General features: G+C 37.5%; 3 protein-coding genes across 3 annotated transcripts in view; 2 read left to right on the plus strand and 1 right to left on the minus strand.

Annotated features, from left to right (window-relative positions):
- The window catches only part of LOC120419224 (uncharacterized), a 45113-nt gene extending 37912 nt beyond the window's left edge, over nucleotides 1-7201 (plus strand). Inside the window, exons 7-12 of the mRNA XM_052710016.1 lie at nucleotides 150-429; nucleotides 497-697; nucleotides 5001-5292; nucleotides 5358-5707; nucleotides 6180-6465; nucleotides 6526-7201. Of these exons, the coding sequence (XP_052565976.1) occupies nucleotides 150-429; nucleotides 497-697; nucleotides 5001-5292; nucleotides 5358-5707; nucleotides 6180-6465; nucleotides 6526-6815 (1699 nt within the window). The 3' untranslated portion in view covers nucleotides 6816-7201. The remainder of the gene's footprint in view (nucleotides 1-149; nucleotides 430-496; nucleotides 698-5000; nucleotides 5293-5357; nucleotides 5708-6179; nucleotides 6466-6525) is intronic.
- LOC120419219 (SWI/SNF complex subunit SMARCC2) overlaps nucleotides 1-14816 on the plus strand; it is a 77667-nt gene that overhangs the window by 32322 nt on the left and 30529 nt on the right. The gene's annotated exons all lie outside the window — the stretch shown is intronic.
- On the minus strand, nucleotides 7586-14685 carry LOC120419223 (eukaryotic translation initiation factor 1A, X-chromosomal). The gene is made up of 2 exons (XM_039581881.2): nucleotides 14332-14685; nucleotides 7586-8020 (listed from the first exon to the last, which is right to left on the minus strand). Exons 1-2 carry the CDS (start codon nucleotides 14533-14535, stop codon nucleotides 7775-7777), a joined length of 450 nt encoding a protein of 149 aa, XP_039437815.1. The 5' UTR covers nucleotides 14536-14685; the 3' UTR covers nucleotides 7586-7774.

Below are 14816 nucleotides of genomic sequence, written 5' to 3' on the forward strand. Positions count from 1 at the left end.
ACGAGCTACGTGTGCCACCTGGCCTGCCCTAATGAAGTTTTTATCGACCAAATAACAAAAATATAAGAAAGAAAAAAAGAGACTCTAAATAAATCATGAACTTGCACAAAATGTAACCCGGAACACTCACTGTGTGTGTCCCACTGTAGCAACATCTGCCTTGAAGAACCTGCCTGTGCCGCCGACGTGTCAGAGGTACCGTGTGGAGGAGTGTGCGACGACGATGGCGTTCCGTGTGACTTTGTAGTGCCGGAATCCGGCTGCTGCAACCCGTGTGTGCCGTCAGCCTCGGAACCGGCCATGGCCGAATGCTGCGGCGGAAGTCCGGCCTCGGCCACCGTGCCAAGGCAGCGCTCCCAGGGCTTCATTCAGCAGCAGTGCCACAACTGCTCCTGCGGACGTCCCGACTGCGTTCCGACGAAGAAGGTGGTAAGTGTTCCCGATTCGCCCCAAAACCAATTATCCTCATCACTTCACCCACTTTGAACACCTCCAGCGGTACGTGCAACCGGCCCGGCGTCAGACCTGCAAGCCGGTTTCGTGCTACAAAGCACCGGAAGTGGAATTTCAAGGCGACTCGGTCTACAAGACGTCCTACCCCGGGGATGGGGCCACGAACGCGCGCCCACTGCCCATTTCGCCGCGGAACAACCTGTCGATGGCGCCGGGCAACTTGGAAAAGAACACCGTCACCTCGGTAAGTGGGAGGGCGTGGGTGGGCTGAGTTGGCAATTTCCACGATAACAATAGATAATTTGCTACGGAATCAAGAAAATAGTTTCCGTTCAAGATGAGCAAATTGTCAGAAGAATAATATGACTGAGAGTTGGTACTATTTTTGCGGCTTTATCATGCATTTCTAGAGTTTTATATGAAAAGGTCCTATAAACATATTATACACAATATTTTTTTCGTAAAAATAATACATATTTAATGTGAAGACTTCCATCATTGCCATGATTTTTCGTTCTAAGATATAAATTTTGCGTTTTTCAGTGGAGCAATTCTCTATGAAATCGGTCTTTTTTTAGAATTTTAATTTTTGTATTTTTTAATCCGACTGAAACTTTTTTGGTGCCTTCGGTATGCCCAAAGAAGCCATTTTGCATCATTAGTTTGTCCATATAATTTTCCATACAAATTTGGCAGCTGTCCATACAAAAACGATACATGAAAATTCAAAATTCTGATCGATTTGGTGTCTTCGGTAAAGTTGTAGGTATGGATATGGAGTACAGTGAAAAAAAATTATACACGGTAAAAAAAAATTTGGTGATTTTTAATTTAACTTTTTGTCACTAAAACTTGATTTGCAAAAAACACTATTTTTATTTTATTTTTTCATTTTTTTGATATGTTTTAGAGGACACCAAATGCCAACTTTTCAGGAATTTCTAGGTTGTGCAAAAAATCTTTGTCCGAGTTATGAATTTTTTAATCAATACTGATTTTTTCAAAAAATCGAAATATTGGTCGCAAAATTTTTTCAACTTCATTTTTCGATGTAAAATCAAATTTGCAATCAAAAAGTACTCTAGTGAAATTTTGATAAACTGCACCGTTTTTAAGTTAATCACATCTGGAAATTTCTGAAAAGCTGGCATTTAATGTCCTCTAAAACATATCAAAAATGAAAAAAATACTAATTTTTTGCAAATCAAGTTTAAGTGACATAAAGTTAAAAAAAAATCATCAACAATATTTTTACCGTGTATCTTTTTTTTTTTTTTTGAGTGTTGTCCATATCCATACCTACAACTTTTTCGAAGACACCAAATCGATCAAAAAATTCCTTCAAAAGATAAAGATTTTTGAATTTTCATACATAATTTTTGTATGAACAGCTGCCAAATTTGTATGGAAATTTATATGGACAAACTAATGATGCAAAATTGCTTCTTTGGACATACCAAAGGCACCAAAAAAGTTTCAGTCGGATTAAAAAATACAAAAAAAATCGAATGACCGAAATCTGAGAGAACTGCTCAGTGGCTTCAAGAAGGCAACAACTGGCACATCGACGTCGTCGTGCTATCTTGTCGCACCCGCCATTTTGACGTTCCGAGAAAAACGCATTTTAATGTTTGACCTTGAATATTCAAAAACGAGAGCACGCAATGTAAACAATAACAAACACGTTTTGTTTGGCTCACCATTCTGTGCATTGTCCCAAAGTTTGGTTGAAGTTGGTTGCTGGAGTCCCGAGTTATAATTACAAATGTTTACGGTAGTCTAGCTTGTACGTGCGACAAACGCATCCTGACTTTCCTGGCCTGAAATCCCTTTGGCCTTTTGTCACACTTACATCAATTTTCATGGAGTGACAAGATAGCACGACAAGATTGAAACTACTTTCATATGTAAAGTGACAAAAATGCACGGAGTTTTTTCGGTTTTTGTTCAATATCTCAGGATTGAAATCGAATTTTGGGGATCTGTGAAGGTCAAAAGGTGAAGCATTGTGATCTGCACAAAATGGCGTTCTTAACTCAATTTGGCCCAAAATGCACGTACGACAAGTTAGCACGATGGCGACGACATGCTGATTCATTTTGGTGAAGATATTCGTTAAATTGAATCCAATACAGAGCATTTTAGAATGTTGATCAATTTTCTTCGAAAATGATCTACGGCTTCATCTTAAGGAAAAATAAGATACATATTCGATTGAAAATATTTTCAACTATACAGATTTGTCCGGAATTGTTTTGAAATATACTAAACTTGAAGTGTTTAGAGCGTACTTCAAGAGGTAGTTTTCAACAAATTTTGATAGTCTAAACGACAAGTTAACAGAGTTATTAAAAATCATTTCCAACCATTCCGACTCCATTACATTTTGGCAGCTGTCCATACAAAAATGGTTTCCGAAATCTACATCTTTAAGAGGAATTTTCTGATCATTTTGGTGTCTACGGCAAAGTTGTTGGTATTGTGAATGAGAACTATTAAAAAAAGGCACGCGGAAATTTATTTTTGGCTAGTTTTATTTTGATTTTTTCCACAAAAAAACTGTTGCCTAAAATAAAATACGTAAATTAAAATTTAAATTTGTTTACTAAAATATGCTTAAATTGCAACTTTTTAGCTATTTCAGTCAATCAAAGTTATGCCGTCGGTTTTTTAATGTGTTATTTTGGAAAAAAATCTTTGCTAAAAAAAATACCAAAAATTTCTTTTTTAATGTAAAATTTAAATTGCAATCCAAAAGTACTGCTCCGTATTTTCCATAAAGCATCTTAAAGTATGACTTAAACTAAAAAAATGTTATTTTTTTTTCTATTTTTATTAATTGTGTAAAAATATTGTTTTTGAAAAGATCGGAAAATTTTCTCAAAAAGTTGCCTGAACCAGATCATGGGACTTCGGATAATCGAATCACCACCATTTTTTTCGAATCACCAAATGAAACAAGAAAAATATAAAACAATGAAAATATTTTTGTGTATCACAAAAGTTGCTCAAAAAATCACTTAAACAGGAGAAAAATAAAAGAAATCTAAAAGAAAATATGGGCGGTAGAGCGTTAAGTTTGATTTTCACTAAAAAATAGTGTTCATGAGTGTCCATTTTTTAGATCATTGTTTCGAAAAGTTCAGAAAAATTCCTAAAATAAATTGTCCAGGAAACATTGAAAATTGACCTCTGATTTCTGATATACAGAGGACAAAAGAAAAAAAAACAGGAAAATTGCTGGAAAATTACAGTTTTCTAAGTCTCAACCAGTCAGCTTGCAATAAGTGCAGATATCTCAGCAACTTATGGTCCAATTTTCAAGGTTAAAAATTAAACATTTGTGAATTTCTAATTTCTCCGAAAAAAAACTATTTGAAAAATTTGAAATCAAGATTAGCATTTCAAAAGAGCGTAATATCGATTTTTGCCTTTTGGAATGTTAGTCTTGAATTTTAAGTTTTCAAAATATTTTTTCTAGGAGATTAGAAAATTACAAAATGCATTTTTCAATACTTCATCACCGCCATTTTGGATTTAAATATCTTCAATCAATTTAATGTAGTTTAGGGGTCATCCTTAAGCTCGAAAATAAAAAAAATAGACAATGTTTTTTTTTCGTGATTCGATTATTCCGAAGTGGACTATGTCCAAGGCCTTCAGATCATCGAGTATGGACTGTACTAGAAAATAAGGGACTGTTTGGCTGACTGTATTTTAAAAACAAAAAAAAATTTAAGTTAATTTTTTCCAAAAATTATTGCTTGGGTGCAACATTTTGACCCGTACTTCTCTATTGCTCAAAAGTTGCGGGTTTTTGCCCATTAAGGCATATAAAAATGTATGGGTGAACCAATGGCACAACATAGTTTCTTTGGTCATAGGAAACTACAAAGTTTAGGCCAAATTAAATAATACAAAAAAAATCAAATGCTTGGTATCAACGGATTTTGTAGCGAATTGCTCAAATCGTCAAATTTTAATTTTTGGCAATTTCATTGTGAACTCAAAAATTTGCCTCCATGACTTATGTAATGTATGAACAAAGTTTCATCCAAATCAAAAATACAATAAAAATTGGATTTCCAAGGAATCTAAAAGGTATAAAATAAATAAATAAAATATTCTATAGTATCTAAATCTAATCTAAACGAACACAGCCAGCCAGAAGAAAGCCTCATGGAAGAACTTGTGGTTAGATTACGCCACAAGTCCATTCTTGTACATCCAAGTTACCTCGAAAATTGATTGCAAAAATTAAAGCGGCCAGGCCAACTGCGTTTCACTAACCACAGAGACAGATTCTGTGAACGAGTCACGTTTCACAGAATCTACAGGGGAGGAAGGATGCGTGGACATACCGTACCAAACGCTCCGAATTAGTTAGGTGTGGTGTGTTAGCGGACCTAGTTAGGTGTGGTGTGTTAGCGGACCTTTTCAAATAAAACTCTAGATTTGCAAAAATCTAAAAAATGATTAAATCGAAAAATATTGAAAAGTTGCTTCATGTTTCAGAATTTCATAATCACGCCTTGCTTCGTTTGCAGCTCTCGTACCCCTGCTACCACACCGTCGAGCGGCAGAAGCCCATCCTGCCGACCACGAACCAGATCATCATTTCGGCCGGTCCGATCCAGGAAGTTACCACGTCACGGCACGACTACGTGCCCAAAACCACCCCGAAGCGGTACAAGATCGTGCCCGAGGGCCACATCCGAAGCGTGAGCGCCCCGTTCGAAAAGCAAACCGTCAACAAGCTGTCGTACGATTGCCCCAACATGACGCACTTTACGCCGGCGCGGTCCTGCAAGCCGATCCGGGAGTACGCGCGGCCGGGAAGTATGAGCGGGAGTGGGGTTTGGTTGATGGGGGTTGTTGATACAAGATTCTTGTGTTTTTTTTAGTTCCTATGGACTCGGACACGACACAGAAGCTCAGCTATCCCGGGGTGTGTCCCGGGCCGAAGGAGGATTACCCGTGGGCACGTCGAGCGGCCTATCAACCGCCGGCGGTTTCAATGGAGAATGACACGACCTACAAGAAGAGCTTCATGAGCAACCAGTGTGCGATGGAGCGGGTGAAGATGGTGCCGCCGTTCAATAACTTACATGTACCTGCTGATTCCGGGTTCGAATCAAGGACAGTCTACAAGGAAAGTTATCACAGTGCGTGCGGCGAGCGGCCGCCAGCGATTCGGCCGGTACAGCAACTGCGAATACCGGACCAGAAGCTGGAAGATGACACCGTTTACAAGGTATTACCTAGCTATGTGGTGGATCACTCCAATTTCTTTTGATGATCGGACAAACATCCCAAAGTGCAGAGTCTGCAACCGATCTCTCTCTAAGAACTCTTCTATCCCACATTAAGTGCACACCACCACAAAAACACACTCATACATGCGAAAGGTAATTCGGTTTTTCTTCACCCTGTGTTGTGTGACCCCTCCCCCCCTGAACCCGTTGCAACGCACCGCGAGAATTGATTTGTACATAAAACTAGAGTGACTTCCCCTGCATGCTGCGAATGTGGCCCTTCCATCCGGTAGCAATAGATTTCATGACTCTTCAACAGCCCTCATAAGCTCCACCGAACATTTGAATTAAACTTTTCCTCTTAACTTCCGAAATTGTACAAAAGACACAAACACCCACGTACACGTAGCGATAGCTGTAGTGATATCAACCAGTAACTTTAAAATCGCTTAATCGCCCACTTGCTTGCAGCTCTCCTTCCCGACGTACTGCAACGCAGAGCGTCCATCCCCGATCCTGCCGCGGCCGGCCCCCCTCATTGGCGACGGTCCGATCCAGGAGGTGACCACGACGCGGCACGACTTTGTGTGCAAGAGCGGCACCAAGCGGCAACCGATCGTGCCGCAGAACCTGCTGCACCTGCCCGGCGGCCGGCTGGAAAGCGACACCGTCAACCGGCTGTCCTATCCGGCCAACAAGGAGAACATCGTGCCGACCAAGTCCTGCAAGCCGATCCTGTCGTACAAGCGACCTGAGCGTAAGAGCGAACACCGATTCAACAGCTTTCTTGAACTGATCACACTAATCACAATTGCAGAACCGATGGAAAGCGACACGACGCAGAAGCTGAGCTTCATGCCGGTCTGTCCGGCTCCGAAGGAGAAGTACCCGTGGGCGCAGCGGGCACGTTACCAGCCGCCGGTACAGCCCATGGAGACGGACACGACGGCTATGCTGAGCTATCCGCCGCCCGGTGAGTTTGTGGAGGATTGCTGCGGCGCCGGCGGAGAACCGTGCTGCCAGTCGTGCGATCCGGCCATCGTCAATTGCTGCGGGAACCTGATGCCGGACGGCCGGTGCTACCCGAGGGCGGCCATCGTCAACTAGCAGCACTGTTGAAGTAGTCATTAGCTGGTAGGAGCAACGGAGGACAGGAGACGCGCCTAGAGTCATACCACAAACACGCAGAACACACACACATTGTAGCAACTCGTGCGTGAGTGATAGAACAAACAACATTTGTACCGAAACCCCAAAATCCTCGTGTAGTTGGCGAGGCAGTCCGTGTATTTATTGAATCTTTGTACGTAGTGTATATTTTACGGTTAATGGTTAGCGAAATTATAGATCCCGTAAACAAAAAAGAAAGATGCCTTACTATGTGTTCCCAGAATATCGAGCAAACGCGCACCACTTTTGATTGTGAAAGAACTGCCAACATTGACCTATAACGCTCGCGTGCGCCGTTTGGCAATAATTATCGATTTTGATTTCCTCTAGTCTTTTTTTTTTTGTTCGCCCCAAAATGAAAACAAAAATACTGGAGCACGGTCCAAGGGGAAGTTCGAATACGAAATGAGAACAAACGGAAAAAGGTTTTTTTTTTCTGCTGCCTCTACCTCCTCACTCCTTTCTTTCTTGTCGTATCATATTTTGATTTCTATACAAACAAATTGGTTTTGCATGTGCTTGTTGTTGTTGTTTTCGCCACTACTATCTGCACTAACGAACGTGCACCAGATAGAACGTGAATCTATGTTGGTGGAATTAATCAAAAATTGGAAAAAAAAATTAACAGCTTATTCGGCCGACAACGGAAACAGTTCCGGACCCTGAACCACGGAATTCACCGAAAATAATAATAATGTGAAACTCAATTAAATTGGAATAAAATATAAAACAATACATGTATTTCCTGTTCTAAACCGGAACACCAAATTGTAAGCTGTTGATAATTGTTGCTGGTTTTTGCTATACTGGAACAATATTCACGAATTGGATTTGAAATTTTCTTCAACTGCTGCTGCTGCTGGTTGTTACTGTTGCGGATTTTGCTAGCGAGCCGATCATATGTCGTCCACGGCGTCCACCTCGTCCTCGGAACTGTCGTAATCGTCGCCGAACTCGATGTCGTCGTCCAGGTCGTTGTCGACGAAGGTGACCGTGTCGTTGATGCGCACCGACTCGGGGAACTCGCCGTACGTCTTGAGATTTCGCGCCTCGTCGGGCGTGTACTTTAGGATGACGTCCGCCTTCGAGTCCTGGTAGTCGCGCAGGCCGATCAGTATGATGTCGCCCTGGTTGATCCACACCTAAATAAGGGAGAGGGGGACGGGGTTAGATTATGGATCATACATAAACCACGCGGTCTTTAAATTTGAAATTTTGAACCGATAAAGAGACACTAGCTTTGCATGTCAAATAAATATGAAAATCCTTAAAAACCAGCTGATCAATAGCAAAAAACCATTCACTCTTATTTTGTATGCTGTTCATTTCAGATTCAAATGAATTTCACATCAATTTGCCTCATTCGACATTTCCTTTGATTTTGAAGTGAAAAACACGTTAGATCCAAATGTTTTTGTTTTTTAATGCGTGTTGCAGAAAAAACTCTCCATTAGTAAGATGCCCGAGTAACCATCCAGCACTAAGAAAAGTCATAAGTAAGCTGTTTGTCAGCATTGAAAAGCAGAATAGTCATAAAACAGCTACGATTAGAACAATTTAGCTCTAAAACAACTGCTCTGGTAGAAGCCGAAATCCAGCTGATTTGATGCTGCTGCTGGCAACACTGATGTATTTTTTCCCATTTCCCAAACAGGCGTGACAACACGGGCGCAGGAACCATCAGTAACCATTGAAGACCACTTCTGGTATCTGGCACCACATCCCCAACAAAGCAATTTCAATCAAACAAATCAACTTATCCGCTCGGTCAGCTGAGTCGAGCAATATTTTTGCCTCTCCCAACATTGTTGACATTTTGCAGGGGTGGAACAACAACAGTAGAGGCCAGCTGGAAATCAGAAATATAAAGCCCAAAATCAGCTACAAAACGGCTGCAAAAGCGCTTTTGATGCAAATGTCAAAACACTTTAGCATTAGCTCACAGCTGTAAAAGCGCTTTTAGTGCTGAACAGTTATTTGTTTTAGTGCTGGATGGTTACTTGGGTGGCCACGGACGAGGATGGTGAAAAATTTGCTTTTAGTATAGAAATAATCTTTTAACTTAGGTTACTTATGATATTTGGGCGCGGTTGTAAGTAGAATCAAGAGAACTAGTGAAGCTGTTTAATAATAATACATTTTTTTTTCCAGAAGATCATGTTCCGGTCAGAAGTCGTCTTCGGAGATTGCTTCTGATCTGATGCTTTATGTCCAGACAAAAGTTTACAAGCTATGCCGGTGCATCTCGAGATTCATCATGGATACCAAGGGCGGGCGATCGGTCAGCTGTCGGATCGTGAAGTGCTTGATCGTCTTGATGCAGTTTGAACCCGTTCCCGAACGATCTAACCTTGACGATTCTCCGTTCCGGCAAGGCGTATTCTTGACATGGTGTCGATCCAAATCCCAAAATAAAATTCCCTGACTTTTCCCCGACCTCTCCAGACCACAATTTTTTTTTTCTATTTTTTTGTTTTTTTTGAAGCGTTTCTATGGTTTCATGCATTTTCCTTTTTGAAAATTGGAAATTTAAGATATTGAAAACTTCAATGACTTTTTAATTTTATTTTTGTAACGATGGATTCTGCAAAAACTTAAAAACTTTTTTTATTTTGTCAATTATTTTTTTCTTAGCGAACATCTAAAATGAGCAACAATAAAAATGTCCTATGATTTTTTATCTGGTGATGTCATTTTAAATGTTGTCCTTTACCAAAAAAATCTAGAGTTTTTTTTAATATGTCCTATAAACATATGAAACACAATAGCTTAAAGGACCTTATAAAAAAACTCTAGAAATAATTTATAATTAAAATTGTTGCAAATTTCAAATTGCGATTAGTAAATTTCACTTCATTTCTTAAAGACAATTTAAAGTTAAAAGTTTTCAATAAAAAAAAAAAACTATTGAAAATTTGAATTAAAGTTAGAAGTCATGTTTAATTTTAAAATTGTTGCCTTTTGCGAATTTTAAAACGAATTTGGCCAATACCATTTTTGATTGTGTGTTTATAAAAAAAATAGGTTTTGGAGACAAAAACTTTAAAAAATATGTACCCAAGCAGACGAAAATAACTTGGGAATAACATTGTTTGATATTTGAAAATACTAGTCCAATAACATTTTATGTTATTTATAACAATATTTGTTATTCGTCGTTATGATTTTTTAGTTATTGAATTGTTATTGTAATAACAGACTAATAACATTTTTAGTCATTCTTCGAACTAATCTTTGTTATTATTTTTTGTTATTTTAACAACTAATCCGATCATCCCAATAACAGTTGGAGGTATTCTTCTATAACAAAAAATGTTATTTATTTCAAAGTTGTTTTGGCTTACAATCAATATCAGACCAATAACAAATTTTGTTCTGATAACATTAACTGCTATTAAACCCTTATGCAAAAATGGATTTTTCAAGAAGATTTCATAACACTTTCTGTTATTTGAACAGTATTTGTTATTGAAATGGCATGAATTTTGTTATAACCATCTGCCACGGTAATTTTGCAGAACCTTAAGAATGATTAAAAAAATATAAAATTGAATGTGAATTTTTCAAGTTCATGTTTACGGTTTTAAAAAAGATCAAGGTCTTTTTCAACAATGTTTGTATTTAAAGTAAACGGTTTTCTGGATATTTGAAGAAAACATCTTTTTAAAAAAATTTACAAATAAAAATATTTTTGCTATAAAATTAAAAAAAAATGTTTTCTACCTTGACCAGAGCCCACAGACGATCATTCACACGATCAATAAATACATTTTATAAAAATAAAAACAAAATACAACCTGCTCGAGCTTTTCAAAAAGTCATTGTTTATCAAACTTATATATTTGGGAGTTTTCTAATAGATTCCAAATTTAAGCTCGATCTGACCACGGGAATTCCTCCTTGAAAGCCCTTGAATTTTGTTTGGGAAAAATATGTAAAATGTAGTTGCTCAATCCTTATGAAATCTCGGAAGCTGGATCTTAATTAAAGTTGAAACAACTTTTCTGAGGAGACCATATTTTATAAATTCTTGAACTCTCAAATTCCTTTATTCAGGTTTGTTACGGCGAAATCTAAAAAAAAAAATCCGCGCCATCCCAAAACCCAATACGCGCAAAATCCGCGTCATTTCAAGAAAAATAATTTTGCGACAAACATACAAAAGAGTTTCATAATAAATTAAATTTTATAATCTCAGAACGCAGAATCTTGAAACGCTGAAAATGTATTTTTGTTAGGATTCGGTAAACGAGAGGGACATGCCAAAACAAACTTTTTGAAAAAAAGAAATCAAAAATTTCAACATTCAGAAATTTAGATCTAAAAACTTAATCAAATCTAAATAAAGAAAAATAATAAAAAAAAATAAAAATTGTAATTAATTTGTATTGTAAATTGTAAGATTTTAAATTTAAGATACAGTTCATACTCGATGATCTTACCAAAGCGTCACTTAGAAAAATCGAAGCAAATTTTCCTACAACTTCTTCTCAAAATTTTTCTAGCCGAAAAAAATAACTCCAAAAATACTTCAAATTTTATGAAGTTTTCTGTAATCTAAGAATGGCAGCATTAAAGAACCAAGGAATTTAGGAATTAAGGAATTTAAAAATTTTAAAATGTAAGAATTTAAAAATTTAAGAGTTTGTTTTTTTGTTCTCTTGATTGTTTTTTTTTCTATTTTTTATGTTTGAATATTGATAATTTTGAATTTTTTACATATTTTTTATTTTTTATTCTAAAATTACGGATCTTTTAATTTTTTTGAATATATTTTTTTTTTCAAGTTTTTTATTACTATTTTTACTAATTTCTGAATAATTCCATTTTGAACGTTGGAGCTGTAATTTTTTAAAGTTTTGATTTTTTTTTTATTTTTCTTCAAGAATGTTAAGATTTTAAAAAAATATTTCTACTGGTTGAATCCAATCTAAAATTCAAAGGTGGAGGCCAGCTTCTGTTACGTCCAATCAAACTCATATTTGGGATACAAGCACCAAATTCGCGCCGTCCGTAACAACCCTGTTTATTCTATAATTTTTTGTTTTATTTCTTTAATTCTTGAATTTAATTCTTTAATTTTTTATTCCATTTCACCATCATTTTTTTGCTTACAATTTAGATTACACGAAATTAGATTACTTTGGTTCATTTTTTAAATCATAGTGCAGTTTAATTTGGAGAAAAAAAAAATTAGATAACGAATACTGAAGTGAAATTTTGGAAAATTTTCTAACCTTACAATTTTTTTAGAATTTTAGAATAAGAATTTAAAAAATTTAGAAATCAACAATTCCAAAATATCAGAATTTCAGAAAATTCAAAATAGAATCTTTGAGCTTAACAATTTTAGATTTTTTTTTTATTTTCAAATGAACTTTTGAATTGTTTTTATCATTCAATTTTTCTGACAAAATTTATGATTTTCTCTATGGTCCCTATAAGCTGAGCAAACGATCAATTTTAGAACAAATCTCTGAGGATGGTGGGGCAACTGCCTTATATTGTCCTACCCTGTGTGCGCTAATTTGTAATTTGTCATTTTCAGTTGAACGCAAATCCAAATTATTTGATTTTTAAACCTACAGTCATCCCACATATTCGGAACGGTTTCCAGATCGGCCAATGTTCAAAAAATCATAGCAAATCGAGAATTGAACCTAATGATTTGCTTTTACCTTCATTTGAAAGCTTTTCTTGCGATCTTTCGAATGCTGTATCGAACATCTGCAAATTTAAACTTTTATATGAAGTTTTTGAAGAATTACTTTGACCCTTGAAATCCACAAATTCGGAACACTTTTTTCTTACGAATGTAAACAAACTTTGGATCTCTCCAGGAGTACATATTTATTACCAAATAATGACTTCACACACTGAGACCAATGAAACTCAAGCTTAGTGATGTTTTATACATGGTTTGATAACTTTTTTTGTGAAAATATCAGTTAAATTCAGGTGTTCCACAATTGTGGGAGGCACAATAACATCCCACAATTATGAAACAGTCCATTTGGAGGTAGTGTTTTGCTGCTCTGGACAAAATAGTCTTGGAATGAAGTTTTTTGTTCAAAAACTACTACTTTTACTAGTGAAATAGCAAGATAATGTCCAAATGAAGGTTCTAAAAATAGTGAGGTCGATAGAAAAGCTAATTTTGGCATGCTATGGGCATGGTGGGTGTTCCGAATATGTGGGATGACTGTACACATATTGCAAACAAGCATCGCGAAGAAATGCCAAATGCAACTTTTCCCTTTCTTAAGCATTTTTATATGGAGTTTTGCGTTCCTTCCGGACTGACCAATATAAATAATAAAATATTATCAATATGCAATGTTTGACCTGCAAGCATCATCAAGGGCGAATTTTCAAAAAGAAATTAAATTTTGAAGTAATATTTTTAAGATCATCGAAATTCCCTGACTTTCCCTGACTTTTCCAGGTCAAATAAAATTCCCTGACAATTCCAGGTTTTCCCTGACACCATGTTAATACAGTTGACTTTCTCGTTGTCGATATTGAAGGGAACTTCAAGAGCGGGAGTTATCAAATTATAGAACGACAAATTAAAGCAATCTATTTGAAGGGACTGAAAACATTATTGACAGCTGGAGCAATATTGCTAGCGAGAAGATCTACAGCCAGAGAGTCCACTGTAATTCATTAGGATCGATTCGGATTCAACCCTTGGAGAAAGTTGTAGGGAATGTTATTTTAGATCACTTTAAAATCTAAGCCTAGCTCTTAAAATATGATATTTTACAAAACAATGGAAAAATCTCATCAAACTAGTTATAGCACCAAATCCAAATTTTCAGGTTATAAAAAAGCACGGATCTTTGGCGCGTCTAGAATGTTTCTGTTACCATTTTTTTATAGAAACTTGATTGCTCTTGATAATTGAGTTATTCATTTGTTGTTCTCAGTTCAAACACTATATAAAGAAATGCAAAATTACTTTTTTTAATATGATTTGGTAAATTTTGAAGCTCCAGTGAACACCTAATGAATGACTAATAATTCTAACATTTTTATTTTTCCTGGTTTCCTCCGCGAATGTTTGTTTACTCATGCAGTTTTTGCGATGCACTTTTAGCTCAGGAAAACTGGCACGAGCACAAAAGCTGATTCAGATGTTGTGCATCTCTCTTTTCCCCTCCCAACACAACAACACAAGTTAATTTCCAATTTCACAACACAAAAATGAACGACAAGTGCAGCAAATCAATAACGTCATAGCAGGCGAAATCAGGGGAGGCCTTGACGGTGGAGGCGGCACTGACGTAGCAAGTGTTTGCTCCGTCAGCAGAATACTCGACTTTTCCTACACTCATTGCCACAAGGCAAAAAGCAACAGCAAAAAAAAAAAAGAGTAGAAAACTTGCCAACAAAGAGAGTATCCACCCTGGTTCCGTTTTCGATTCCCCCGCAAAGGGACACCACCACATACCTTTTTCCGCAGCTTGCCTCGGATGTGACACAGCCGCTTGACGCCGTCGAAGCACATCGCCTCCAGCCTGCCGTTTCCGAGCATTTTTGTGACCTGAGCGTACTCCTGCTCGTCCTCCTTGAAGATCAGCTCGCGCTTCTCCGACTCGTTCTCGTTCTTACCGCGGCGACGGTTCTTGCCTCCCTTTCCCTTGTTCTTCGGCATTGTGGGTCACGTCCGGCCAAGCGCGCTGTTCCAGGCGACGATCTGTTCCGTTCGGAATCGGGGGCACCAGGAAAAGTTTGCCAAAACTTCCGAAAATCGGACTCGCGAAAATGGCGACGAGCACGCTAAAGAGCTACTTGACAGCAGGAATGTCAGCAAGTTTCTTTTCTGTAAATGTCAGGCCGCAGCCAAGGCCGCGTAACATACGAAAGGTGTGCGGGGTCGTGGTTTTGCACTTGTGTGAGTGCGTCACACAGAAAACAATATTTTTTTTTTCATTT

Source organism: Culex pipiens, chromosome 3 (assembly GCF_016801865.2).
Source record: "Culex pipiens pallens isolate TS chromosome 3, TS_CPP_V2, whole genome shotgun sequence".
NCBI lineage: Eukaryota > Metazoa > Arthropoda > Insecta > Diptera > Culicidae > Culex > Culex pipiens.

Coding starts and splice junctions, on each gene's coding strand:
- LOC120419223 (XM_039581881.2), bottom strand. CDS start 14,535: ATGCCGAAGAACAAGGGAAAGGGAGGCAAGAACCGTCGCCGCGGTAAG. Junction 8,021..14,331: donor GAGGCAAGCTGCGGAAAAAG/GTATGTGGTGGT, acceptor TCCCTTATTTAG/GTGTGGATCAACCAGGGCGA.